The sequence below is a fragment of the Pseudopipra pipra genome, chromosome 14 (assembly GCF_036250125.1).
Source record: "Pseudopipra pipra isolate bDixPip1 chromosome 14, bDixPip1.hap1, whole genome shotgun sequence".
In the NCBI taxonomy this organism is placed as follows: Eukaryota; Metazoa; Chordata; class Aves; order Passeriformes; family Pipridae; genus Pseudopipra; species Pseudopipra pipra.
In genome coordinates, this window is record NC_087562.1 from 1,915,115 (window position 1) to 1,941,641 (window position 26,527).

A 26,527-nucleotide genomic window follows, 5' to 3' on the forward strand; every position below is an offset into this window, starting at 1 on the left:
TTTAAAAAGGAATTCCAGGTTTTGACTGGAGCCTCTTTTTGTTTCCAAAAGCTGCCCAGTTTATCAAACAGAAACTCCCGGATCTCTTACGCTCTTACATTGACGCGGACGTCAGTGGAAATCAAGAAGGTGGCTTCCAAGATATTGCAATAGAGGTCCTGCACCTTCTCCTCTCCCATCTCCTCTTTGGGCAGAAGGGAGCCTTTGGGGTAGGACAGGAGCAGATTGACGCTTTCCTCAAAACATTACGTAGAGGTAAGTGGTGCTGTTCAGGAAACCTGCCTGGATGCAAACTTGGGAAGGGAATTTCGTAACTTGCCGTCAGTGCCAAGGGCTGAAGTTGTGGGGAGCTTGGTGAGACAGAACTCTGTGAATTTTCATAGCTCTGAACTGACAGAAAAATAACATTTTTCTGGCATTGGCCATAATGTACTGTTTTGCTTTCAGTGAGCAGTAATGTGGTCTCATGTTTTTGAAAAGTTTGATAAATAAACGTGAAGTGGGGGATATTCAAGTCTGTGTTTGCTTGTATGGGCTGGTGTTTGTGGGTTTAACCAGAGGAGTTCAGTGCACTGTAGTTGAGAAACCCCATACAGTGTAAAGTGTAAGAACATATATGGCCATTTGAAACAGGTCCATTTGCAGCACTGTGCTGTTTATATTGGGTGTGGATCCATGAGGGAACAGTGAGGGAGGGAGGTGCTTCTGAGTTAAACTGGTTCATTTCTTGGAAGCTACAATGGTTGTTGCAGGGGACCTTATCTATAAGGTAGTCTCTTCCTTTCCAATATGAGTGTTTGCTGTAAACCTATCAGAATAGGGAGGATTTGAACTCAAGATGATAACTGAATTTAAATTAACCCACTCCTTGGTTCTGCATGGATCTAGAGGAAGGTACCCTGTATACAAAAGCTAAGTACTTGTTCTTATTGTTTAAATATAACTTGTTAGTGTATTAGCTTCTGAAATTCCTGACACTTTGCTTTGGGAAATTGGGAACTCTTCCTTGACTGGCCCTGGAGGGTATGGAGGCATTATATGTCATCTTAAAGACAATGCTGTCTCAGGAAGGCCCACCCACAAGGTGACAACTCCCATGCCCACACCTGATCTTCTTGTTACCTGTCTCTCTTAAACTTTACCTTCCAGAATTGAAAAGTGAGTATCTTCTCTTTCCACACCCAAGTGCCTGGCTTAGATTTGCTGTACTTCTTAGACTTAATAACAGATCCTTTGTTTCCTAATACTTCCTGACTTGGGGGAGAGGCTTTTGGTGGACTGCTGTATTGTTTCCTGATCTGTGCTTTTTTCTGGGTGACTGTTAGTGACAATCTAAGTCTAAACTTACACCAGCTGCAGTGAACCTGTATGAACCTAGTCTAGTCTGTACTCTTGCTCTTTAGGAATATCCAAGTGCCATTAGAGAACTGAGAGTGGGATGGAGGGATGCTGCATGAGTACCCTCTTGGTTCCTGCAGGAGCAGGGCAACTCTAGCACAGCAGTGGAATATTTTGAATAGCCTTTTACGTGCAACTGGTGTTCTGGGGTTTTTGACGCTTTTTTGTTACTCTTGCCTTTAGATTTTCCCCAGGAGCGTTGCCCTGTGGTGCTTGCACCACTTCTATACCCTGAAAAACGGGACATTCTAATGGACAGGATCCTGCCTGATTCTGGAGGGATAGCCAAAACCATGATGGAGAGTTCTCTGGCAGATTTCATGCAAGAAGTTGGCTATGGCTTTTGTGCAAGGTTTGTGGGAAAATGTAATTTTCAAGCATCTTGGGTGGTGGTGGTTTTGTTTCTTGAGGCAAAAGGTAAAGAACACCTAAAGTACTAAAATAACTACAATCTCAGTAAATATTGTGAGGTCATTTGTTTGGATTCCTGTTTTATATTTTGCTTTCTTCTAAAGTGTAAAATACATCTGTGTAGGATTTTGTAATGGTGAGAAGTGCTCCATAAAAAGATTCATATTCTTTGTGAAGGTTTTATTAGAATTTGACCATCATCCTTTTTTAAGTGAAAACAAAATTGCCTGGATAATCATAAATTCCAACTCAATCCTACTGGATTTTTGGAAGAATTGTGCTCTTGTGACAGACTCCTGTTAGCTCACTGTCCATATGACATAGGCTACAGCAGAACTGAAGGTGGTCTCACTTTGAGAGCATTGAGCAGCAGTGGCTTTCTGTTTATATTGTGTTTTGATCAGTACTGATCAATTGATCAGTAATGATTGAGATTATTTGCAACTGTAGAATCTAATTAAGATAGTAAATTGATGGAGTATCTTGACAATTGCATCAGTCTTTACCTGCTTAGGCTTCTTTTGGTAAAGATTCAGCTGTCTCAGCCTGTGTTGGTGTGTATTTTGGTAGACATGCATTGCCCACATCTTCAGTAGTGTTCTGTATTCCTGCTCCCTCCCCAGTCTGAAAGGTTAGAGGGGCAGTTCTGGACTTGTTTAGGTACATGTGTGAATTGAAGCAGTTACTAGGAGAGGGGAGGGAGAAGGTAGACTTCAGTCAGAAGCTGTCTGTTGAGGAGTTAACTTGAATATATTAAAGGTTAACTTCCTGCTGTATACCTGCTATCTGCACAAAGCCAGCTCAGTTTTTGAATGCAGTTTATCAAGATTTAGGGTAGTGCTCTGCTACTGGTTGTGATAACAGGAACCTGCAGGTGTGTGGCTGGTTTCGAAGGGGGCCTTTAGTCTTAGCCCTCAGTATGAACCTAACCCGTTTTTGTAAAGGAAATTCATTAGGAAGCATAAGCTAGAAATAAATGATTCTGTATTTTAAGAGACAGACTATTGCCTGTTTTGGGGAGGTGATCAAATCTCAAAGGTATTACGTGAATTTGTTTAAACCATGAGGTAAAAACACAGTAAGTGTGTTGGAAGATACTGAAAATTATTTCCTTTGTTAGCTTGTGCCTGTTAATAAAATATACAGTTTATATCTGTATTGATGCTATATAAATCTTGTTGGCCTAGTTATGAAATGTTCACAAAATAAAAAAAAATAAAGCAGAAAAAGCCTTCAGTTCTAAAACTGAAAGTTGAGCACCTGCTCATTGTTTGCTCTTTTGGCTCCTTGAAGGTTTCTGCTGGTGACCTCTGCTCAGGGATGCCATGCCTTGCATCAGGCTGAAAGGCAAACGTTCACAGCTTACCTTTGAACAGTGCCCATCATCGTTTTGAACTGTGTGCGTTCTCAAAGCCTTTGTTTCACTTTTAGCTACCAGAAAACTTGAGTCTTTGAAGCTCTGTATCACAGGTCAATATGTGGAAGTGCTTTTAGCCAGAAACGGTGCTAAACCTACCCTGTGCCTCTGCTGTGGCAGAGCACAGTCTGTGAAACATCTCTCCCTGTCACTTCAGTACACCTGGCTTTGAACTGCAAATGTGGCACAGAATATTTCATGGAAATAGTTGCATGGACTCTCTACTGAATTTTTCTTCTTGATTGTCCTGGAGTTTTGTTCTGTTGGATCATTTGGCTAACATGACTGAAGTTGAGTTTTAGTCTCAAGTTAGTTTCTCCCAACAATCTGTGTGTGGTCCCAACTGTACTCACAGGCCTTGTTTCCATCTGTCCTACGTTGTGCCACGGTGAAAGCCGCTTTCACAAGATCTTTGTGTTTTGTTGCCATCTTAGTGTTGAAGAATGTCGCAACATAATCATGCAGTTTGGGGTGCGGGAAGTCACGGCTGCCCAGGTCGCCAGGGTTTTGGGGATGATGGCTCGCACTCACTCGGGACTGACGGACGGGATTCCATTACAGGTGAGTGGCCTCTTGGGCTGGGGATTGTATTTCAGCAGAAACAGAGGAGTTAAAATGCCAGCCTCTAGTAATTTAACAATTACTTGTATTATTCGGGGCTTGTACTTGTATCAATTCTGTTGCAAATGTGTTTAATACTTGAATGAATGAAAGATTCTCAGAAGTCTAAAACTGGTGTCAGTACTGGTCTGAACTTCTGATTATGCCTTCCCAGTGCAGGGAGTTCTGTAGCCAGGGGGTGTTGAGACTCCTTTGTTTTTAACTATTGTTTAATTCAGTGTATTTGACTTGCAGTCTATTTCGGCTCCTGGCAGTGGGATTTGGAGTGATGGGAAGGATAAGAGTGATGGAACCCAAGCCCATACCTGGAATGTGGAGGTCTTGATTGATGTTCTTAAAGAGGTGGTGAGTATTGTGAGCATCTTGGTCTTTTATGTGGAATATCTGAAAGCAGGACATGTCTTAGTGTGATTGTAAAGCTTTCTAAGCTCCAACAGCCTGAATAGCTTTGAATCTCCTTAATGTGACTGTACTTAAAATGATTGGGGTTTTTTTCCTCATGAACAAGAAAATTTTGAGGAACTGTGGGAAATAAAAGCTGCTTGAATGAGTAACTCGGGTGCAATTTGAGATTTATTCCACGCTGCTCCCACGTACTCCAGCATGTGTTCTCTGAGGGTTTTTGTGTTTCAGCGTATTTCTGGCAGGGGAATGTTTTGTGCATCAGACACCTTGCTTTGAAAAGCTTCTCACTGTAGGCATAAATGATGAAAATGAAACTATTTTTGTAGCCGCTCATTCCAACGCTGTGAAGCTTTTTGCACATGAGGATGCTTTAGAAATAGGAAAGTTTTTCCACCACTTTATAAGCAGCAATTTTTGTAATTAACTCAGATAAATGTGAGTCCCATTTTTTTGGTCTGCTTTATTTTTTTGTGATTTTTTTTTCCCCTGTATATTCCCTCTAAAGTATACAGGGGTCAATTATTTTTTCTAAACCTTGAGCCATACAACTAGCTTTGTATTTTTGCTCACCTGTCCCTGAAGTGAGTGGTTTATGTTCCACAATGGCCACAGTTCCCTCCCAAGCTCTCTCATCCTTATTGTTTCACAATGTTGTTGAAAAATGCAGTAGGTGCTTTTCAAGGACTTGCAGTTTACATTTTGCAGAAGGAGAAGCGAGTTCTGCTTGCCAGCAGCTCAGACCCTTCTGCCTTTTATTAGAAGGCACGTGGGAGCCTGATAAAGGAATAAGTTTGCATGCTAAGAAAGGAGCAACGCGTTTGGGTTTTTTAAAAACTTGTTAATGAGATGTTTGGAAGGATAGACAGCTACTGTAGTGCTGGGCAAGTGCAATCTCACAAGCTAGTTTCACACACTAACTTGCATCAAATTCTCACAACTGTCTAAATGCCTTTCTTTTAAAAAGAACCCCTTGCTTTCAGCTAAAAGTTGGGTGGATGTTAAACTGGATAAAATACTGATGAAGAAAGGGGTCTTACAAGACAGTACTGAGGATCATGATGTTCAAGGCTGACCCCCCCTTGTTTGTCTGGTTGCAGAACCCCAACCTGGACTTCAAAGTAGTAACGTATGAGTTGGACCACCCGGGATTTCAGATTCGTGACAGCAAGGGCCTGCATATCGTGGTGTTTGGCATCCAGAGAGGGCTGGGCATGGAGGTTTTTCCAGTTAATGCCATATACAGACCTTGGAAGCACGCAGAGGGCCAGGTGGGTGTCCCAACATTTCTGCTGTATGAGTGGAGTTTGCGGAGTTCCTGAATTTCTTGGGTTGGTGGATTGGTGAGTTTTAAGATAAAGCCACATTTGAGACCTTGGTAAGGCCTCAGGTGTGTTACTGAAGTACAGCCTGTAGTTCACCAGTGTCTGCATTGTGTGGGAGGAGATGGTCACTTGTGCACTGTGACAGCCCCCGTGGCTTTAGCAGAGTTCTCTGTGCCCTCTGTGTAGTGCAGCAGAGGGTAGAGCTGCTGCTGCGTGGCACTGCTCTGCAGTTTGTACCTGGTTACACAAAGAGGCCACAGCTTTGTGCAAACAAGTACCCTCCATGCCTGTCTCCATCACTTTCAGAAATCCTGGGAGAAGTGTGAGGTTCAGTCTTAGTAAAACACACTGGTAGTAAAGCTTGGCTCATCTCTGCTGCTTCGTTGTGCATCATTCTCAAAAATGTGTCACGTGATAAAGTAGAAGGAACCTGAAAGTCTAAATATCTAAATTAGTTTTGATGTCTTTTTTAATTCCAGCTCTCCTTCATTCAACATTCCCTCATAAACCCTGACATCTTCTGTTTTGCTGACTACCCTTGCCATACTGTTGCCACAGACATCCTGAAGGCACCACCAGAGGATGACAATCGAGAAATTGCTACATGGTAATCCTGCTCTCAACTGCTTTTCATACCTAGAGTTAGATTGCTTGTCTGCTCAAAGCTGGCTTTATCTTCCTGCAGCCAGATTTATTTGTAGCTGTGTGTACATCCCAGTAGATCAACCATTAGTATCTGTTCCATGTTTGATGGGTGAAAGTACTCATATCATCAGAACTTCCTCTGTACTTCCGTAACAGATGAAAATGTACTGCCAGTGCTTGCTTTTATTGGAGTCCTCAGCTTGTCTGGAGAATTTCTGCTGGTGTATTTTGACATGTACTGCAAGGAGGGGATAGAGGAAGTGGTGTGAATTTGAATCTCTCTTTCCCAGGATGACATTAGAGAAGTTGGTTTTATTTGTATGAAAGAAGTCCTGGGATTTAAATAATAAATTTGTGGAGCTGTTGGCGAGCATGAAGCTGACTGGTGTGACTTTTTGAGCTGATCCCTTTCTTTTGATATAGCCAGGTAGCTTATTTCAGTAAAGATACTTGCTTCCTTTTCAATTGTATGGCCCAAAATAGGGAATTGAAGGATAGGAAACACAAGTAAATTGACTGATTACTTGTCCATGAAGCAGACAAAACAAGTAGAGTATCTTCAAAAAGTTTCACAAGTTGGGACTTGGAGGTGACTTGGAATACACTTTAAAAAAGTGTATTCCATTTCTGGAAGTACATTTCAGGTTAAATTATCCAGGTCACCCACCTCAAGCTGAATTTCTTCAACGTCAGCTTTCAGTTCTCCCTCTTCCCTAACAGAGTCAGAAGGTCTTAAGCTCTTAAATTGTGAGTTAATTTTTCATGGTTTCTTTCAGGCTTAATTGTACATGGTACAAACAACCTGCAGTGTCAGGTTGGTGGCAGTGGGTGTTGCTTTATGTTGCCTTACCATTGTTCCTACAGAATGCTCAGCTCCAGGATCCTGTAAGCTTTCTGCTTGGTAACTTTGGGGGGGTTGTCTTGTTTTTTTTCTCTTTTGTTAGGAAGAGCCTGGATTTGATTGAGTCTCTGTTACGACTGGCAGAAGTGGGACAGTATGAACAGGTTAAGCAGCTCTTCAGTTTTCCTATCAAGCATTGCCCAGATATGCTGGTATTGGCCTTACTGCAGATCAACACGTCCTGGCACACCTTGCGCCACGAGCTCATCTCCACGCTCATGCCAATTTTCCTTGGCAACCATCCCAACTCTGCCATCATTTTGCACTACGCATGGCACGGACAGGTAAGTGTTTTCACTGGAGTGTGCCTGTAGTTAATTCATGTAACTTGAAAGCTTCTAAAATGGGTTGAGCAGTTAGAACACTTTTAAAACAACAACGGTCGTATTGGTTTATGAACTGGTCAGTTTAAAACCCAAGGGGTAAATCATCTGTGGCTTATGCAAAGTAATGAGTTGTCCCCTCCCTGACTTGAGGCAAATTGTTATGATTTGATTTTCAGTAATATTTACTGAGAAAATATACCTGGAAAAGTAGAGAGACAAAGTTAGGTTTGACTTCTTTAAGCATTTCAGTTTTAGCTAAAGTTGCCCGCAGTTTGATTTTTAAAAAACGCAAAATCAAACAATCCAACAAAAGAAACCCCCAGAAACTTCACAAGAGCATCACCTGCCCTGCTCTGCTCAACTCTTAACCTCACACATTTGAGTGTAAAAACTTGAAGCAATAATAGAAGAGGTTTAAACCAAAAGAGTCTCCTTTGTACTTGCCAAAAGGTAAAAGTTGTTCCAGGCATAAAAAAACTACCCACACCATAAGTTTTCACAGTCTGGGGTGTTTTCAGAAATCTTAGGACTGTCTGCTGACCTCTTTCAAAGAGAACTTCCATGCAGACATAACTTTATATGCAAATCCTATACTTTTAATGGGTTTGGTGTTTGGTGTGGCCTTATCATTGTAAGTGCTGGTAGTTAAGCAAAGAGAAGTCATAAGAGACTTAAAGCAGAGGAAGCCTCTGAGGTGGGAGGGAATCTGCAGTAGGAAACATCTTTCTCTCATCATGTGGAGTTAATGGCAAGAAGCTTGAAATTGTGGCTATTTCCTAGCTGAATGCTATGGATGTTTTATGTTTTTCCGTATAAAAGTCTTAAATTGAAGAATGGGGGTAGGATAGGTATGATGTGCTTTTTGCATAAGGCCTTGAAATGGCAAAATATAGGCAGTTTTTCCCCAGGGTAGATTTCAGAATAAAGCACAGAATGATGGCTGCCATGGGACATGGTGGCATTCCACAACTTAAGGATGTTTCACTTTCCCTTTAAACAAAACCCTTGCTGCCATCAAAGTCTCAGTTGTGCTGTAGTTTAAAATTGCCCCTGTGTGAGCAGAGCTAGATACTGTGTTTTCCATGTTGAATTCTCACTTCAGGACATCATGTCAGGCATAACATTTTTTTAAATGGCTTGCATATTCCAAAAGCAATTTGTCTACAGTTGAGAGCAATTAGGGAAGAGATGGGGATGTACTTACTTACCATTTGCAGTCGTGCTGCATCCTTTAGCTGTAGCTCCTGGATAGTCTATTCTTGCATAGAAAAGGCTCAATTCAAAAGCAGGTTCTGAAGCTAAAGAGTAAGTATGTCTGTATGTTAAGCTTTAGATGTAAAATACTCTGTTTAACGTTCATGTAGGTGATCCTATTCCTAGAACCATGAAGTACAATTCTAGTTTAATTCTCCTTAGGGTCAGTCTCCTTCAATCCGCCAGCTCATCATGCATGCCATGGCAGAGTGGTACATGAGAGGGGAGCAGTATGACCAGGCAAAGCTGTCACGGATTCTTGATGTGGCGCAGGACTTAAAGGTGAGTTTTGCAAAACACTGCCATTATTTGCTGTCTGGTGCCTTTTGCAGGTTTGCTTATCTTTTAACAAAGGCTAAGCTTAAATTAGACTAATTTAGTAAGTAAGGATTACTTTTTTTTAAGCGTATCTGGATTTATTTGTTGCTGCTCATCTTAAAAAAGAAAAAAAGCCTATGTTGATGTGACCTTAAGTACTCTTCAGCTGATTTGTGGTATCTGACTGCAGATGCTTCCAGCCTGCCCAGTTGGGAGCCCAGGATGTTTGATGTGGTTATTTGCAGCGGGGTTGGTTATCGTGGCTTAGGTGACAAGTACCTTGGGAAGCAGTACAACAGAATTGCTTGCTGTGTAAATCCAGAGAGAGCTCTGACTGCTTTAACCTTGAGTACTGTTGAAATGAGAATGTAGAAAATATCTGTGAGATATTTGTGTGAAGGTGGCACTGCTAAGCACAACGCAATGGGGATTTCTTGCTACTGCTTCTTAGTTTTTACTCATTCACAACAGACTGGAAGTTGTGACTGACTTCTTTGAGGCCTTTATTGCTTCCTGAAGTTAGATGCAAAATAATTGGGTGTCACAAAGTGCAAGAGCACCTGCTGCTGCTCGAAGTCAGTTTTGTTGTAGCAATTGCTGTGTGCAGAGATGACCCCTTAGAGCAGATACATTCTGAGTGTCTCAGTGAAGGGGTTGAGGTCTGTTTGCAGGGAGATGCTTGGCTCTTCTGCTTAATTTTGTTGCAATGTCAACTTGGTAGTTCTCGACCACTTGCTGGTGGATTTTCACATAGAGGAATTTAAAACAAGGTTGCTTCAAAGAAGGTAAAGTCATGATTTCAAATCAGAGCTCTTGCTTATTTGCCTCATGAGCGAGCAAGTGAAGTTGATAATAGCAGTCTTTGACAAAGAAAACACAGCAGCATGGGATAATAAGACTCCTTTAATAAAAGGGGGGGGCTAGAAAGAAAAGGAGAAAGGGTGTCTGTGTGTCTTCACTAGTAGTCTTCTGATTTTCTTTCTTTAGGCCTTGTCAATGCTGCTAAATGGTACTCCATTTGCCTTTGTTATTGACCTTGCTGCACTTGCCTCTCGACGGGAATACCTCAAACTTGACAAATGGCTCACAGATAAAATTCGGGAGCATGGGGTAAAGCAGAATTTTTCTTTTTATTTCTGCATTCGTATCAGTGACTAACTTAAGTCACTTTAACAATTTTATAAGTAGCTTTAAAGTTGTGGAAAGTGTCCATGGTCTGATAGTTCAACATTTTTCACTGAACTATAGTAGCTTAGTGCAATTCTTTCCACGGTGCAATTGCCAAGTTTGATATAGTGTCCTGGATGCAGTTTGGGAGATTAAGATAACATTTTTTCCTCAGGAGCCTTTCATCCAGGCCTGTATGACTTTCTTAAAGAGAAGATGTCCATCTATCCTGGGTGGCCTTGCTCCAGAAAAAGATCAGCCCAAAAGTGCTCAACTTCCTCCAGAAACGTTGGCGACGATGTTGGCCTGTCTGCAAGCTTGTGCTGGGTAAGGATTACGTTGCTTACACTGAGCTTGTCATCTGTTTGCAACTTGTTTTCTGGCACGTGGTCACAGCTGGCTTGGAATTTCACATGGAGAATGGGGTTAATGAGAATGGATAAACTTGCAGGGGTAGGTGCTGTAGTATAGTTCATTTTGCATTGAAACTTTTGTTGTGGGCTGGGTTGTGAGAGCTTGAGCATTCTTGTCTTTGTCATGGAACAGGTGAGGTGATCTTGGAGACTGGGGGCTGGCTGGTGAGTCAGATACAGGGCTTTAGTTTGGACAAGGGAATACAGGCCATGGTACAGAATGGAACAGCATCTTGGAAAAGTCATTGTATAAAGGATTTTGTGATTGTGTTAAGCAGATGCCTCTGGTAACTGCCCTAACAATAAAGGGCTCCTGCAGTCCCTTATGTGTAGGAGAAAAGTGGTGAGTGGTGACTGTAGTGTAATTGAGACTGAAACTAGACATGTGTAATTTCTGTTGTCTTCATTTGAGAGAGACTCAAAGTACTCAGATGGAAAACATTGAAGATCTTTTGCAGATGAGATTGTTTAGCTAAAGGCAGAAGAAAAAATGTGTCAATCTAAGAGCTGTTTTGTCTGCTAGAGGGGAGGGGTAGACTACAGAAGGGATGATGGAAACTGAAATTGGACAAATCAGTCTTCAAATACTGAGTACACACATAGTAAATGTGACTGAACATTGTAAAGTATTTGCAGTGTCATTTCTTTGTGCTGTCAGACTAAGATGGTATTTATCTCTGAAACACTGCTGCAGTTAACTAGACCTGTCACAGGGTCATGTGTGAGCCAGAGCAACTGGAAGCTGGAGATGGTGCTGATTTTGCTGCTGGTTTTGGCACCAAGTGAGCCTGGCATGTCCCAGTGCATGTTACTGATCTGAGCCTTATGCTGTGTCCTTTGGCTTAGCCAGTGTTGTCTTGAAAAACATGAGAAACATCTTTAAAGGCATCCAGGATGATTCATGGCTCTCCTGTAGGTGATAGGAAATTCTTACCAACATAGAGTTTTCACAGGGGGTAGTGGAACTGAAAGGGAATTTGAGATACCTGTAAGATTTTAGGAGAAAGGAATCTCCTGGTTTCTGCTGGAACCTGTGCAACTGATCTTCCAAATGCTGTTGAAGTACTGTTTCTTAAATACAATGGTCAGCACGTGTCTTGGACTGAGAGATAACTGATATTTTTCAACTCAAAGTGCATCTTCTGAGACTAGTTCACAAATGAGCTTATATTCCTTATTTTGCATGCTGCAATGTCCACGTTTTAGAGGTTCAGTAGTTAACTATAGATTTGACTTGCATCTAATGTCATTGTGTTCTGAATCTTAATGTGTTAACCAAGCTTTATTTATTGCATTAATTCCAAAAGCCACTAGTTCTCTACTGGCACAATTCTCTCAGCTTTTGGTTTCTTTTTATAGCTCCTTGTATTCCCTTTTATACAAGAATGTGACCTACTTGCAGTCATTTTCCATCAGTTATTCTCTTTGAGCTTTAGAAAGAAAAAGCTTGGATTTCTTTCATGCAGCAGTGGCTGAGCTCAGGTTTCAGTCACGAATGGGAGCGGGCATTGTGAAGGCTGGAAGGTTAAAATCACAGTAAATATTAAATACATTTGGCAGAGTAGTTCCACTTCACTAGCTGAAGTCTGCCATTTCCTAAAGCTGTTGATTTAGGAGCCTGCTCTTTAATTAGACTGTAGTTATTTCTTGTGCTGTTCTTGTCCAGGGAGACACTTTTTTTAGCCACCAGGACCCTGCATGTTCTGAGACTTACTTTGGTGCAACTTGTTTATCCCTGGTGAGCACTGCAGTTGTGGCATCACGTAACAGTGAGTCTTCAAAAAGAAATAAATGTTCCTTCTGTTGCTGAGTGTTTTTACAATGAGGTCAGGGTGGTTGCAGGCACCACAGGCTGACCAAGCATGTGATCTGTTAACAAGCTGCTTGTGAGAAGTCTTCCCCTCGTGGAGCTGCAGTGAGTTGAAGAGGGGCAGCAGTGCCTGTTCCACACAGTCCTGCATGGTCCAAATGTGGCAGGATGGGGAATTGCCACTTCTTCTCAGCCCCTGTCTCAAGAAGGGAAGAGGCTTCTGTGTAATTGTGCCTTGGAAATGAAAAGGCTTTTTCCTGTTTTGTAAGAGAGGGTTTGGGGGGAAAAAAAATTAAAAAAATGCAAGAGATGTGAAAGTTTTATTCCAGGAAGCTGAAATTTCCCTTATGGTGACAGTTTTGCTCTAGAGGTGGCTGACTCTGGTTCCTGCCTCTCAGTCCACCAACTTTGTTTGCCTCAAATGCAGGCTGTTTTTTTTGTCAGTGTGTAAAGGAACCAGTTTGAGAAACAGTTTATTAAATTGAGTTAAAATGAGGAGTCTCCAGACAAGGTTAACAGAGCAATAAAGCTGTGTTGGTGTAGTTGCACCATTACAGGGAGGAATCCTCATCAAGAAAGTAAAACTAAAGTTCAGGAAAGCATAAATAACTTGCTGTATTTTCCAAGAGGAAAATGTTAGTGTTCTGTTAGGATGTTTGTGGTTAGGTATGTCAGCAGCAGAGCTGGCTTTCCTTCCAGTTAGGGAACCTGGCAGTCAGACATGGAACACTTTGGGAAGAGGTACTGACTGCTCTTGGTTGTGCAGTGACTTTGTGCCTAAATTTGAGTTTTCTGATGGTTTTTCATTATATTTACCTTGAATAGTTGAGTTTCCTGTCTCTGTTTTGGTTTAATGTTAGTGTGTAAAGCATGTCTTTCAGTTTGTAGACAGATGAATTTCAGTGAAGCAGGTGGTGGCATTTACATCTCAGTTTTTTGTCTTTGTGTGTGTTTATTCCATGTATCTCCTCTTTGAGAGAGACCTTGTGTGTAATGAGATTCAGAATGGGAATAATCACAAACTGTGAAGTTTGAGGACAGGAAGGAGCCTTGGGGAGCAGATTTGAAAAAGGGATCATAGCATCATTAACTATGTTTTAATTCACAAGGCTAAGCTGTGCAGAGCCCACGATGTGGACGACTGACCAGGCCAGGGCTGTTGTAGATGGTCTGCTCTTCCAAGAACTGTTGCAGCCATGCAAGTACATATCCCAACTGTCCTGCCTCTGTGTCCTAGGAGTGTTTCTCAGGAGCTGTCGGAGACGATCCTCACCATGGTGGCCAACTGCAGTAATGTCATGAACAAGGCTCGGCAGCCCCCGCCTGGAGTGATGCCCAAGGGCCGCCCGCCCAGTGCCAGCAGCCTGGATGCCATCTCACCTGTTCAGGTACAAACAAGGGCTGCCTCTGCACAGGGTGCCGTTGGTTTAGTGCTAGTTCTGCTGTAGTAGTTGAGCTCCTTCTGCAGGACTAAGTCAAACATCATCTGGCTCACGTAGTTCTGTGCTTGCATGTCTGGATAACTTGCTTGTGACTGCAGAATGTTGTCTGAGGGTTGTAGTTCAGAACTGTCTTTCACTTCACAAATGTCTGTAAGAAGTAACTGTGAAGTGTTACAGGATGGGAGCACTGGAGAGGGACAGATGTTTGGTTTATTTAAAGTAACTGAGGCTTTCTTTTAAAGTGCTAAAATTTACTAAGAGTTTTGAGAATTAAGCACTGCCTTTGAACCTGATGTGTCTTGTTTGTAGCTTCACGGGCCAAGCCACAGTGCTAGAGCATAAGGACTTGTTATAACTGGGGCTCTTCAGCTCTCAACTGAACTGCTCTTTTAAAAACAAGGTACATTTCAGTTACTCCCTGCCACTCATCATCCCTTCCTCCTCTGGGAGCAACACATTACAGACAGGTTTTGCTTCTAGCAGTTACATTCAATTTTGAAGTGGTGACAGGCTTTTCACATGAAATAGTGGCAATTCAGCATTTAAGAATGACTGAATTGTCAGTAGATTACATAAACTAAACACAGAGAGCAGTTTCCTTGTAAATTGTTGCTTTATTGAAGTTGCTCATCAGATGTACCAAACATCTTGGCAACGTGCTGCAAATAAGTGATACGATCAAGCAGAGCAGCAATTGTTAGTCTGTAGTCATGCTTTCTTCTGGGTGGATAACACCATTTTCTGCTGTTCCTAGTCAGTTCCTTGACTTACTGCTTTGTTAGCCTGTATTGTGCCTTCCCTCCTACTCATCACCCAGGTTTTAATGCTTTTTATTGAAGACTTCATTCAGGTATTTAGGTGGGGAAAAGTGGGCAAATAGTGGGATCCTTCAGACAGTGAAAAATAAAAATACTCTGTAAGCTTGAGTCGAAATACCTTTTTAAGTCTTGGGGTGAGGTCTGAGGTTGCAAACTGCAGAGCATAAACTACTGTAGTATAAAAATCTGCAAGTAGAAGTAAATGCTGCTTATTATAAGCATTTACTGTTGTGTTACTCTTAACTGCAGACCGTGGAACAATCGGCCTTTCTGTAAAAGCTCGGAGAGAATGGGATTTCATGGGATTGTAGAGGAAAAATGAAAGCGCGTTCTCTAGACAAACTGATCTTTTGGGGTGATCTGGATGACTTCAGAATTTACAGTAGCCATGCAGAAAGGCTTTTCTCAGAAATGTTTTGATAGGTAGCCGTCTTTATGCAAAACATGCCAAAAATCAGCTGGCTTTTGGTTTATGGATGTCTGTATAACCTTCCTCTCTTCGTTCAGATCGACTCGCTTGCAGGAATGGCATCTCTTAGTTTAGGTGGCTCAGCTGCTCCTCACACCCAGAGCATGCAAGGCTTCCCTCCAAACCTGGGCTCTGCGTTCAGCACTCCTCAGTCACCAGCAAAAGCATTCCCCCCTCTTTCCACCCAAAACCAGACAACAGGTTTCAGTGGCATAGGAGGACTCTCTTCACAGCTTCCAGGTACTGCTGTTGGGATGGAGTGGTTTGGTTTTGACATGGCAGAGCTAAGGCACTGTTATTGCTGAGGTTGGAAATGCTGGTGGGTCAGGTGCTTCCTTCCCTTTGAGGGTGGGACACCCCAGTGGACAAACAGCTGTGTTGTATGGGAGGGAGTTACACACTTCTGAAACAGCACTTCAGAGTGTTGCAACTGCAAAAGGTAAAAAGTTTAAAGAGTCAAGAGGGTGTTTTGACAAATTCAGCAGCGTCATTTTCGGTTGGGACAGAGATGAATTGTTTAAGTTAAAATTGCTTGATATTAGACAGCTATGAAGATTATAAAGCTGTTGAGTTCTTGGAAATGATAAGTGCTAGGAGGAGTTATAAATGCATACTGTGAGGGTGCAACTGAGATGACCAGTTGTTTTCTTTTCAGTAGGTGGTCTTACTACAGGTTTCTTTTCAGTAGGTGGTCTTACTACGGGTAGCCTGACTGGCATAGGAACTGGAGCCCTGGGCCTTCCTGCAGTGAACAATGACCCATTCGTGCAAAGGAAGCTGAGCACATCTGGACTGAACCAGCCTACATTCCAGCAGAGTAAGATGAAACCTTGTAAGTGGTAGTGTTGTCTGTGGCTGTGAAGTGTGACTGTGGTCTGCAGTTAATCTGTGTTTCCTTCAGGGGAGGCTTGGATCTATAGGTGGTAAATGTTAGAAATGTGGCTCTTCTGTTACTCCATTAGCCTGAAAAGGTGCTTCTAGGCTTGTATCCTGGAGGCTTGACAAGTACCCTGGGGGGAATTTAAAAAAACCTGTTAGCATAAAAATACGACGTGTTTCAGATTTGTGTTTCTGTCCCTTTTCTGTGGTGCTGTGTTTTGAACAAAAGTGTTGTCCTGCTCTTGACAGAGAAAATTGTATATGCCTGGTACCAGGGTGTTTTGGGGTTTATTTGTAACAAGGTTAAAGAAAGCTACCTGAATAAGGTCCTGTTGCAGCAGGGAACTTAACAGGTGAAGCAGTGAAATGGACTGCAACATTGAATACAAATAAGACTAACAGAAGGTGGGAAGGTAGTTTTTGGAAGGAGTAATTTGGTTCCTGACACCAAGCCATTATCCTTAAATCATTTATGCCTCTGCAGTATGCTCACAGTGAAATGTTGAAGCAGTCAAATGTTCAGGAAGCACAGCCATAAGCTAAACCTTCCTCATTGCTCTTAGGGAGGAGCTGTCAAAGAAGCCATGAGTAATAACAGCAAAGTTACCTGTCTTTGCAGGTGTACAGGGGAGGTGGCTGTAATGACCATTGGTTTATATTTTGGGTCTTGAGCATTCAATATAAACTTACTGGAAGCTCACTGGCTGGCCTGAAAGTTTGTGTGCAAGTTTGTGTGCATGTCAGTGTTGTGTAGCATGCTTTATTCTAGTCTGTTCTGCATTCATTCATTTAGTTGTCAGTTGAGGTCAGCTTGGGATGCAGTGGGTTCTAGGAATACAACTGTGAGGTTAATGCTATCTTAGGATTCAGGTTTTTTTAATATTGGCATATTGGAAACAGATTTTTTTAAATAACAATTCCTGTCTAATGGAAAGGTTAAATATCCTGCCTTTTAGAACAGCTAGCAGGTTCTGTACAGATTGGTGGAAGAGTTGAAAAGGACTAGATGAAATCCTGTCTGCCTGAAGTTGTCCTTAGCATAATACCTGTTCCCTTTTTTAACAGCTGACTTATCTCAGGTGTGGCCAGAGGCTAATCAGCACTTTAGCAAAGAAATAGATGACGAGGCAAACAGCTACTTCCAGCGTATTTACAACCATCCACCACATCCCACCATGTCTGTGGATGAGGTGAGTTCCCTTCTGCAGCAGTTGCTGTCCAGAGACTTGCAATAAAGTTGATAGCAATTATTCCTTCATGTTTCAGTGGAAAATAAAAAAAGGGCTTGTGGTAGATACTTACAGCATTGCTTTTTGGCTTGGTTGAAGTTGTTTTTGCAGCAAACTTGCAGTTGATCATTACATTCAGCTTTGACTTCTGTGGACTGAAAACTTTAGATGTCTAATTAATGCTCCTAAAATGCTGCTAAGTGGGAAGGATTCGATGTCATTTTGAAGCCTTTGTGTTCAAAATAAGTGCTAAAGAGTGCCTTTAAATAGTCTGTATAAATTATTTTGAATACATGTTTTTTAAGTATCTAAAAATGACTACAGCATCCATATATATGTGTCCCAAGTTCTACCTTCTGAGCTTTTGATAATTATTTTGGTTAGTCTCTATGAGAGTAATTATTGGCCTGATGTACTTGCTCTTTGAAGTACTTCGAATTTACTTTAATGTATTTGTGTGGTTATAAATTATGGAGGACACAACATTAATTTTAATTTTTCCGATTTTGAAAGTGATGGAGTGGGCGGTCACAAAAAAAGTTCTGTGTGAAGACAGTTACTTAAAATGGAGAAAACTCCAGTCTGAAGAGGAAGCTCATTGTAGTGATGTAGTGTTTGCTGGCTAAAATGAGATGTTCTTGAAGCAGCTACTTTGTGGTCTAACCCGTGGTAGCACAGTTCACCCGGGTGGTCGCACACACTCCTGAACCATGAAGATGCAGAAGGGCTGGAAGAAAGCAAAAACCTATTGGTAAAAATTCCCAATTTCTTTGCAGGTCTTGGAAATGCTGCAGAGGTTTAAGGACTCCAACATTAAACGTGAACGAGAAGTGTTTAACTGCATGCTGAGGAACTTGTTCGAGGAGTACCGTTTCTTCCCGCAGTACCCAGACAAAGAGCTGCACATCACAGCCTGTCTCTTCGGGGGGATCATAGAGAAAGGACTGGTTACTTACATGGCCCTGGGCCTGGCCCTGCGCTATGTTCTCGAAGCCTTACGAAAGCCTTTTGCATCCAAAATGTACTATTTTGGTATTGCTGCACTAGATAGATTTAAAAATAGGTGAGTGTGGGTGTTTGGTAACTTCTGATAGTGTTGTGTTGTGAATGTTGAACCTGCTCTAATCGTGCAGTGCAAGGTTGCTGGTATGTGTTAGGAATTAACACAGCTTCAGCATTGCTTCAGAGATATGCTGAGCTGAGACAAAAGGTGTGAATGTGCCAGTTAAAGGGTGACTTTTCAAAATGAAAATGTTCAGTGTGGTGCCTGTATAAATGTGGGGCAAACAGATGCTGAAAATTAGTGGACTTTGTTTATAAAAATAATTAGTGGTGAGTTAGATGAAATTGTCTGATAGAAATGGAACAAATGTAATCACTCTTCACAGGTGCATTCCAGTGGAGTGCTATTTGCACTGTTCCTTACTGAAGGACTGACTAGGAACTAAGCTCCAGGGCTTGGGTTTTACACAGAAATCTCAAGTATGGCAAAATAATCTCAAAAAAAAAAAAAAAGCTTTCTCAAAGCTTTTCATGAATTGCAGATAGAGGAAGTTCTAGGTGTGAGGGGTGCTGTATAAAATGCACTGAGCTAAACTGCAAATTACTTATCCAGTAATCTTGTTGCAAACACTAAATATAAATGCAATTGTGTGCTGTCAGAAGTACAGAGATGTAGGATGAGTTGCTGTGAATAAACCTTGTGTTTTACCGTTACACCAATTAATTTCAAATGGGTTTTGTGACAAAAAGTACTTTGTAGAAAGTGCTTTATTTATAGCACAGCTGCTGTAAGGAATCCAGAAGTAATTCTGTGGTGCAGTGTGGGAATGACATACCAGTCTGATATTTGTGTTTCTCTGTAAGGCTGTTTCTGGTTTGGGCTTACACTTCTGACTAATGTGTATTTTGTCTGACAGATTGAAGGACTATCCCCAGTATTGTCAGCACTTGGCTTCTATTAGTCACTTTATACAGTTCCCACATCATTTGCAGGAGGTGAGTGTGTTTGTATTAACAGCACCAGCTCTCTATGATTTGAAATTCTTATGAGCAGATTTCTCTTTTCCTTTGGAAAAGCAGTCTCATGTATCATGATTTTAGACCATGCAGATCCACAGAATCAAATGCCTTTCCTTAAAGTTTTTTCTGTGGGATATGGTAGGCAGATGAAGGTGGTTATCTGGTACCTTTCCTGTTTCAATAAATCTCTTTGGGTTGCTTATGTTGAAATAGGTACCTGAATATAACTGAGTGATCCAGCACTGCACAAAGGATTTAAAGTGCCTCAGTGGATTCATATTTCAGTCCCTTAAAGATTTGGAGTTTTCCTAAAATAGAGGACATTCAGCTGGGTTTATACAGTTTCATACTCAGACCTGCTAAAATAATCCAGGAAAAATTTCATTCCTGAAGGTTTGATGAGAGCCATGGGAATACTGTGTAGTCCAAAGCAGTGTTCATCATATGGTGTCTGCCTTGAAGGTGCCTTTATTGGTGGAAATAAAGAAAAACTAATCCCAGTGGCAGAGCTTGAGAGCATGAGCTAAATAAGGAAAATTATTCCACTGAGGTAGAGAGGCCTCATACCCAAAGCTGAAAAGTCCAGTAGCATTCTTGGTTTCACTGACAGGTTTCAGACTGTATCCCTTAAATGACAGTCTGATGTTACCAGTTTCTGAGGAAATGTATAACAGTGGGGAAGAAGCTCATTTTTTACTATGGAGCTACTTAAAAATATGTAATAACTTGAAGTTGGCCATTTCAGAACTGTGGTTTTGCTTATTAATGGTGAGCTTCAGACTTTTTTATGTAGCTGTTGGAGTCCTTGCAGAAGACTTCTCACCTGCTTTGTAGCCTGCTTCTTGATGTTCACACCTTGCTCTTAGGTTCTCCTCTTTCATTCTGCTGTTTCAGGCCTGGGGGGATGGGGATGGAGTTTTTTGGGTAGTACTGCAAAATTTTAAGGATATTTTAGTCTTGTGGTGCTTGACATCAACCTGTTGAGGCCAAAAGGTAGAGTTTGAGGCTCCTCTCCAGTAAAAAAGTCAATACTGACAGGCTGTGCTTTATAAGGGTATACAGTTGTAGTTTGCAGATTCCCTTATGGCAATAGTGTTGAATATTTTAACAGTTGTTGGCAAACCTGTGCTTTTTCACCCTATTTTAGTACATAGAATATGGACAGCAATCCAGAGATCCTCCTGTGAAGATGCAGGGATCAATCACCACCCCTGGAAGTATTGCACTTGCCCAGGCTCAGGCCCAGGCCCAGGTTCCAGCAAAAGCTCCTCTTGCTGGCCAAGTCAGCACTATAGTGACCACCTCAACCACCACCACCGTTGCAAAAACCATCACAATCACCCGACCGACTGGAGTCAGCTTCAAGAAAGATGTGCCGGTGAGCACTGTGTCATTGTGCCCTTCCCAGAGGTGTTGTTGCTGCTCTGTATTGAATTCAAACTGTGATCTGTTATTTTGTATTTAAAGCATATAAACTTTTTAAATATGACAAGCGTTTTTGTAGAGAGAAGGCATTTTTAGTCATTAAACTACACAATTACTTAGGTGTCAAGTTGAAATGTTTTTATTGAGGCTTTAATTGTCAAGACAATTACAGAACTATTGTTTCTCTTAATGACCTCCAATAGGACTCTTAAAATAGTTGGCAGCTGCTGTTCTGCCTGGGACTTGAGAACACCTACTGCACACATCTGACCTGGCAGTTCTAACTGCATTAGGTTTTTCACATCTTCAGTCACTTGCATAAAGAACTCTCTGAACTGCTTGTCAGAGTTATTACTGGGTTGGCAGGTTGATACTGTTGGCTATTGCACAGAAGGGTGTGGGGCACACTTGGTGCCACGTGTTCACTGAGCATGGGTGGTGCTGGAGCTGTATGATGACTGATGCACTGTAAAGTCGAACCTGTCTTGCTGCTTGGGACTGTCCTTGAAGAGTTCTCTGTAGAGGAGGCAAAAGCCAAAGGCAGCTGAAAGTGTTGTGAACAGACTGTGGAGGACAGGTCATGGTGTAGCTATTACTGTCTTTCACCCCTGGTTATGTCCTGTAGATAGTTGTTACTTCGAGGTGTTTATATTTTCCCATTTTAAACTCCAGTCAGGGTTGATATTTAAAACTGCATCTCCTTTTCCCTTAACTGCAATGCACCAGGTGCTAAAGCCCTGGGGTTCAGTCCTGCAGCTGTAGGGACCTGGGTCACGTTCTGTTGACTTACACTTGACGTGCTGCCTCAGAAGTGAATCTCAGGGATGTCTCCTTCCCACATCAGCACTGAATTGCTCCTGGAGACTCCCTGCTGTGCTAAGTGCTGCTCACTATTGTACTGTGATTGTTCTCCTGGCTAAAATTGTATGCAGGCTGTTAGCCTAAGGGTGCCATTGCAGTGGCACCTATTATATATGAATGTGCAGCAGCATTCTTCTGCTGAGTATTGATCATGATTTTTAGGGTAAAAAAAATCACTTGGCTCCTTTGGAGTGCTGCTGAAAATGAATCTGAGACAGTAAATGTCTCCTGATGAAGCTCAATTCTATTTTGGCTTGACAGAACAGAGCAAAAGTTTCTTTTGATGTCACCCCTAGGTATTGTCTATTCTTAACTTTTTGTTCTCCCTGCAGCCTTCCATTAATACTACCAACATTGATACGCTGTTAGTAGCAACAGATCAAACAGAGAGAATTGTGGGACCTCCAGACAATGTCCAGGAAAAAATTGCTTTCATCTTCAATAATCTATCTCAGTCAAATATGACACAGAAGGCAAGTATGGAAGAATGATGGTAAAAAAAAGAATTATTTTTTTTTAATCTGTATTTTTTATATATTTTTAAGTGTTTGCTGATGATATTTCTACAAAATTACAACTTCAGATCTTTGGATGCTGAGTCACTGATTTCAAATATTTTTTTTTAGAAAAACATTAATTTTAAAAGCAATTGACTGACCATAACTGTGTGTTGGTCAGAGCTGGCCCCAGAAGGTTTTGCTTATCTTCTCATCTGTTCTGTGGTGTGCTTTCTCTTTGGTTTGGCCACAGGTGGAAGAACTGAAGGAAACAGTGAAAGAAGAGTTCATGCCTTGGGTATCACAGTATCTTGTGATGAAGAGAGTCAGTATTGAGCCTAACTTTCACAGCCTATATTCAAACTTCCTCGACACACTTAAAAATCCAGAGTTTAATAAAATGGTTCTGAATGAAACCTACAGAAATATTAAGGTGAGTAGTGCAAGTTTTCTAATACTTGGGTAAAGATTAGGGAGTGTTCTCTTCTTCTCATTCTGTTTGCTTATTATGTTGCTGATCCTCAACTATGGAATATTGTTCAAAAATCTACTTCCTAGCTTACTACTAAACTTAGAGGTCATCTTTATGAATACCAGGATTCTTTTCAGTTAGGAACATGCAGAAGACTTAAATTATATAACAGGAAAGAAAATCTGCATTTGGATTTATTTATGTAGGTGGACTCTAAATTTGTGTGAGATTTGCAAATTATAACCTAGGGAAAAATTGCTTGTGGTGTGGTTGTTTTGTGTGGGGAAAGTAAAAAGATAAGAAAACCACACTGTGCTGTTTTGGTCTGTCCTACTTAGAACAGCTGGGACCAGTTCATCACTGTATGGGTGTAACCCATGTATTCTTTAGCCTTCCATGCCATTTCCCAGAAACTGTTATCAATAGAGCATTTACACCCTCTGCCCAGAGCAGGGGGCCCAACAAACACCACTCTGTTCATGCCCCGGGGTGTGGGTTATACATTTGGGTTTTGTGGGTTAGAACCAATTGTTTGTCTGTATAATCATACTTATTGTATTATTTTATTAAATTGTTATCCTGACTTATAATCTCTCTTTTGAGTTGGGTTCACTTCCCCTGCTGGTTTACCTTTAAACCAGCACAGGTCAAAGAGGAATAAAGGGGAAGGGAAGTGTGTGGAAAATGGGGATGTAACAACCAACATTTACTAGAGGGCTAAGATAATGTGAAGGGGAGGAGGAGGAAGAAGCAGAAGCCCAGAAGTGATGAAGAGATGAAACAAGCTCTTGAACCAAGCACTATTTTTAAACCTGTTGGTGGAATTCCCTGACCACCATGGGTTACGCTGTAGTGCAAAAGCATCTCCTGGCTCTTGAGAGCACAGCTGACCTTGCTCTGTTCAGCCGATGCCCCTCTGAAGCTAAGGAACAGAACTAACAACATCGGAATCCTTGTGACATGATTTAAGCCTTGACATGAGAATTACATGGTTTCCCTAGAAGTGCAAGCTGTAGCCTTCAGGTCTGTGATGAGGCTTTAGGAGGAAGCATTGCCTGCACAGAGTTAGACTTTGCTGAATGAATAGTCGTAACAGTCTGGACAAAGTGAATGGTAAGGTCTGGGAAGGTGTAATCCTCTTTTTTGATCCTTTTAAAGAAATTAACTTTGCAGTCATTACAGAGCAGATTTAAAGGTTCCTGTCTTAAAGTAAAGGCTGCTCCAGTATCTCTAATGAATTAGAGTGGAGCTCAGAACCTGATATTCTAAAACTTTGCCCCGCTCAGATCAGCTGTTGGGTTTGGTTCAGAGGCTGATAATCTTCCGGTCCTTGCTCAAGCTGCTTTTTTGTTTGTTTTCATTAGGTGCTGTTGACATCAGACAAAGCTGCAGCCAACTTCTCAGACCGCTCCTTGTTAAAGAACCTTGGTCACTGGCTGGGAATGATTACCATGGCTAAAAATAAGCCCATCTTGCACACGGTGAGCTTCTGTCTTTACTGATTGCTTTGGCAGGCATTGATATGCTGTTACGCAGTAACATAAGCTATTTGGGATATGTTATCACCTTTCTGGTGCCTCTTTTTTGTGCCAAGTACGAAGTATGATTCCAGAGTTGGTCATTTAAGACTTCTAAATATTTTTTTTTTATATCAGTAAAGTTAGTATCTATATTTGTTTTGGCGAGAACTCGTTAATCCCATGTAAAAATGTAGATATGTAAATCTTTGTTCTAAAAGGAATTGCTGCTTAACAGTCTGTAAAATTCAAGGGCTGTCTTGACTCAACCTTGCCTCTATCTGAAAAGGAAGTAGTTTGTAGTGAAACTTTGCAGTGTGTTTGCTGTTTTCTCCACCCTCCTTCCCAATTCCATAATCATTGATGGTATTTTTCAGGATTTGGATGTGAAATCACTACTACTGGAAGCATATGTGAAGGGACAGCAGGAGTTGCTTTATGTAGTGCCATTTGTTGCCAAAGTCTTAGAATCCAGTGTCAGGAGCGTGGTAAGTGTCTTTGTTCTGACAGAGTTATTGCTCAAGTGGCAAAATATTGCAGAAAGTAATCAGCTTTTGTCACAAAGTGAAAACTGATTGAATGCCATGGAGAGAAAGAAAAGGGATGCGAGGGCTTAAAGTGAAGGTGTTCTGTTTTGAGGGAAAGTACCATGTATTTTTGCCATATAAATAGTTGGTGTTAGCTGAACTGTGCTGTGGTATCCCTCAACAGAGCTTTAGTGAGACATGGAGGGATACCATTGAAGAGGTTCTAGAATATATTTATTTTTTGATTTTTTTTTTTTATTCCACACACTTTGACCCTGGTCAGCTTGTCAGTTCTACTTGGCATAGAACTGATCTCTCAGAAGGACCAGGTCATTGTGTTTCCAGTTTTACACTTAGCTTCCTAATGTAGTTCCAGTTGAAATTAAGTTACTGGACTAATTATTACCAGAATACTAAATTCTACCCTAATTGCAGCTGTACAAAGGTTTCCATGGCTGTATGCTTGTGTTCCAAAACTTCCAGTCATAAGCCATCCAGATGATTCAAGAAGTTTATGTAATACTGTTCTCTTCTTTCTCTTGTAGGTTTTCAGGCCTCCAAACCCATGGACAATGGCCATTATGAATGTTTTAGCTGAGCTACACCAAGAACACGATCTAAAAGTAAACTTCTGGGGTTTTTTTCTGTACCTACTGAGTGAGGTTTTCTTGACATACCAGTCAAGAGGGATGTTGTGAAGGACCACGCAGCACTTTTCACTGCTTTAGCATGGGGAGATTGCTTGGGCGTTGCTTTATTTGGTAGAACTTGGATGCAACTCTTCTCCTGTGAGGTCAGAGTGCAAGATATTTGTCTGATCCTCAGTCACTGTTGGTCTCTGAAAGGTGTGGGTTAGAATGGGCAGCCTGGGAGTCGAGGGACCTGTTAGATGTTTTGTGACACGTCCTAAACTAGAACTGTTTTGCAGTTGAATCTGAAGTTTGAGATTGAGGTGCTCTGCAAGAATCTTGTACTGGACATCAATGAGCTGAAACCTGGAAGTCTCCTGAAAGATAAGGATCGTCTGAAAAACCTGGATGAGCAGCTGTCTGCTCCAAAGAAGGATGTGAAGCAGCCAGAAGAGCTACCACCCATCACAACAACTAGTAAGTACATCTATGAAATCCATAATCACACTGTTGAAGTTCAAATAAGACAGGTTTTGCTATTATGAAGAAAAGTATGAAGCTGCATATGCTATTGTAGCATCCTTGAATGCTTGGAAGCACTTGGATAATTTTGTAATAGAAGTAGGTGTACAGAATTTGGAGATGGGAAGGGAGTGGAAGCTGTCATGAGGGCTAATTCTGCATGTGGGGTGTGTAGCTACTCTTTAGAAGGGAGTGAGGCAGGATGATCTGTTAACACAACATCAGGGGCTAAACTGTTGCAATAGACAGCTCTGTTAGAATGTGCTGAAGCTACTTTGGAACTAATAGTTGGGAAAACGCAGAGTGAAAGTTGCGAGTTCCGGAGGTTTCATGATGAAACCGCAAAACTTTTGGGTTTTAGTAATTTTCTGGTGTAAATATATATACTTGCATTTACAAGCATTTACTTTCCACTAATGGCTCAATACAAACCTATTTCTGTTCTCCAGCTGCTTCTACAACTCCAGCTACCAGCACCACTTGTACAGCCACGGTCCCTCCACAGCCCCAGTACAGTTACCACGACATCAACGTGTATTCTTTGGGAGGCTTGGCTCCACATATTACCTTAAATCCTACCGTAAGTTTTAGAGCTGATTTGGTTTGCTAAAAGAATTTTTACCACCAGATTTGCCACAGGTCTCAGCTGGTGGGAGCAACATTTTGTAAACTGAAGTTACTGCAGTCACTTTTCAAAAGTTATGGGGAGGTTGAGCGCTAATGAGTAATCCAATGGAGATCTTTAGAGGTGATTAGTAGTTGCATTAGCAACCTGAGATGATTAAGTGGTCTTTAACTGTGACATTAGTA

The 26,527-nt window shown here is 41.5% G+C and overlaps 1 protein-coding gene and 2 non-coding genes across 13 annotated transcripts in view; all 3 read left to right on the forward strand.

Annotated features, from left to right (window-relative positions):
- Nucleotides 1-26,527, forward strand: part of CNOT1 (CCR4-NOT transcription complex subunit 1) — a 54,833-nt gene that overhangs the window by 11,289 nt on the left and 17,017 nt on the right. For 4 of the 11 annotated variants that reach the window (XM_064670727.1, XM_064670721.1, XM_064670726.1 and 1 more), the window contains 24 exons: nt 52-255; nt 1,582-1,750; nt 3,661-3,787; nt 4,082-4,192; nt 5,350-5,520; nt 6,054-6,181; nt 7,164-7,404; nt 8,863-8,982; nt 10,006-10,128; nt 10,361-10,512; nt 13,646-13,796; nt 15,176-15,377; nt 15,823-15,969; nt 17,082-17,206; nt 18,022-18,308; nt 19,165-19,243; nt 20,415-20,645; nt 21,886-22,026; nt 22,304-22,483; nt 23,887-24,003; nt 24,417-24,527; nt 25,112-25,189; nt 25,495-25,672; nt 26,167-26,297. In XM_064670727.1, the coding sequence (XP_064526797.1) occupies nt 52-255; nt 1,582-1,750; nt 3,661-3,787; nt 4,082-4,192; nt 5,350-5,520; nt 6,054-6,181; nt 7,164-7,404; nt 8,863-8,982; nt 10,006-10,128; nt 10,361-10,512; nt 13,646-13,796; nt 15,176-15,377; nt 15,823-15,969; nt 17,082-17,206; nt 18,022-18,308; nt 19,165-19,243; nt 20,415-20,645; nt 21,886-22,026; nt 22,304-22,483; nt 23,887-24,003; nt 24,417-24,527; nt 25,112-25,189; nt 25,495-25,672; nt 26,167-26,297 (3,704 nt within the window). The remainder of the gene's footprint in view (nt 1-51; nt 256-1,581; nt 1,751-3,660; nt 3,788-4,081; nt 4,193-5,349; nt 5,521-6,053; nt 6,182-7,163; nt 7,405-8,862; nt 8,983-10,005; nt 10,129-10,360; nt 10,513-13,645; nt 13,797-15,175; nt 15,378-15,822; nt 15,970-17,081; nt 17,207-18,021; nt 18,309-19,164; nt 19,244-20,414; nt 20,646-21,885; nt 22,027-22,303; nt 22,484-23,886; nt 24,004-24,416; nt 24,528-25,111; nt 25,190-25,494; nt 25,673-26,166; nt 26,298-26,527) is intronic. The other 7 variants (XM_064670730.1, XM_064670725.1, XM_064670731.1 and 4 more) reach the window with 3 other exon arrangements.
- On the forward strand, nt 14,123-14,258 carry LOC135422290 (small nucleolar RNA SNORA50). Its single transcript, XR_010434411.1, has one exon. It is a non-coding gene; the product is annotated as a small nucleolar RNA SNORA50 (small nucleolar RNA).
- On the forward strand, nt 23,319-23,457 carry LOC135422289 (small nucleolar RNA SNORA46). Its single transcript, XR_010434410.1, has one exon. It is a non-coding gene; the product is annotated as a small nucleolar RNA SNORA46 (small nucleolar RNA).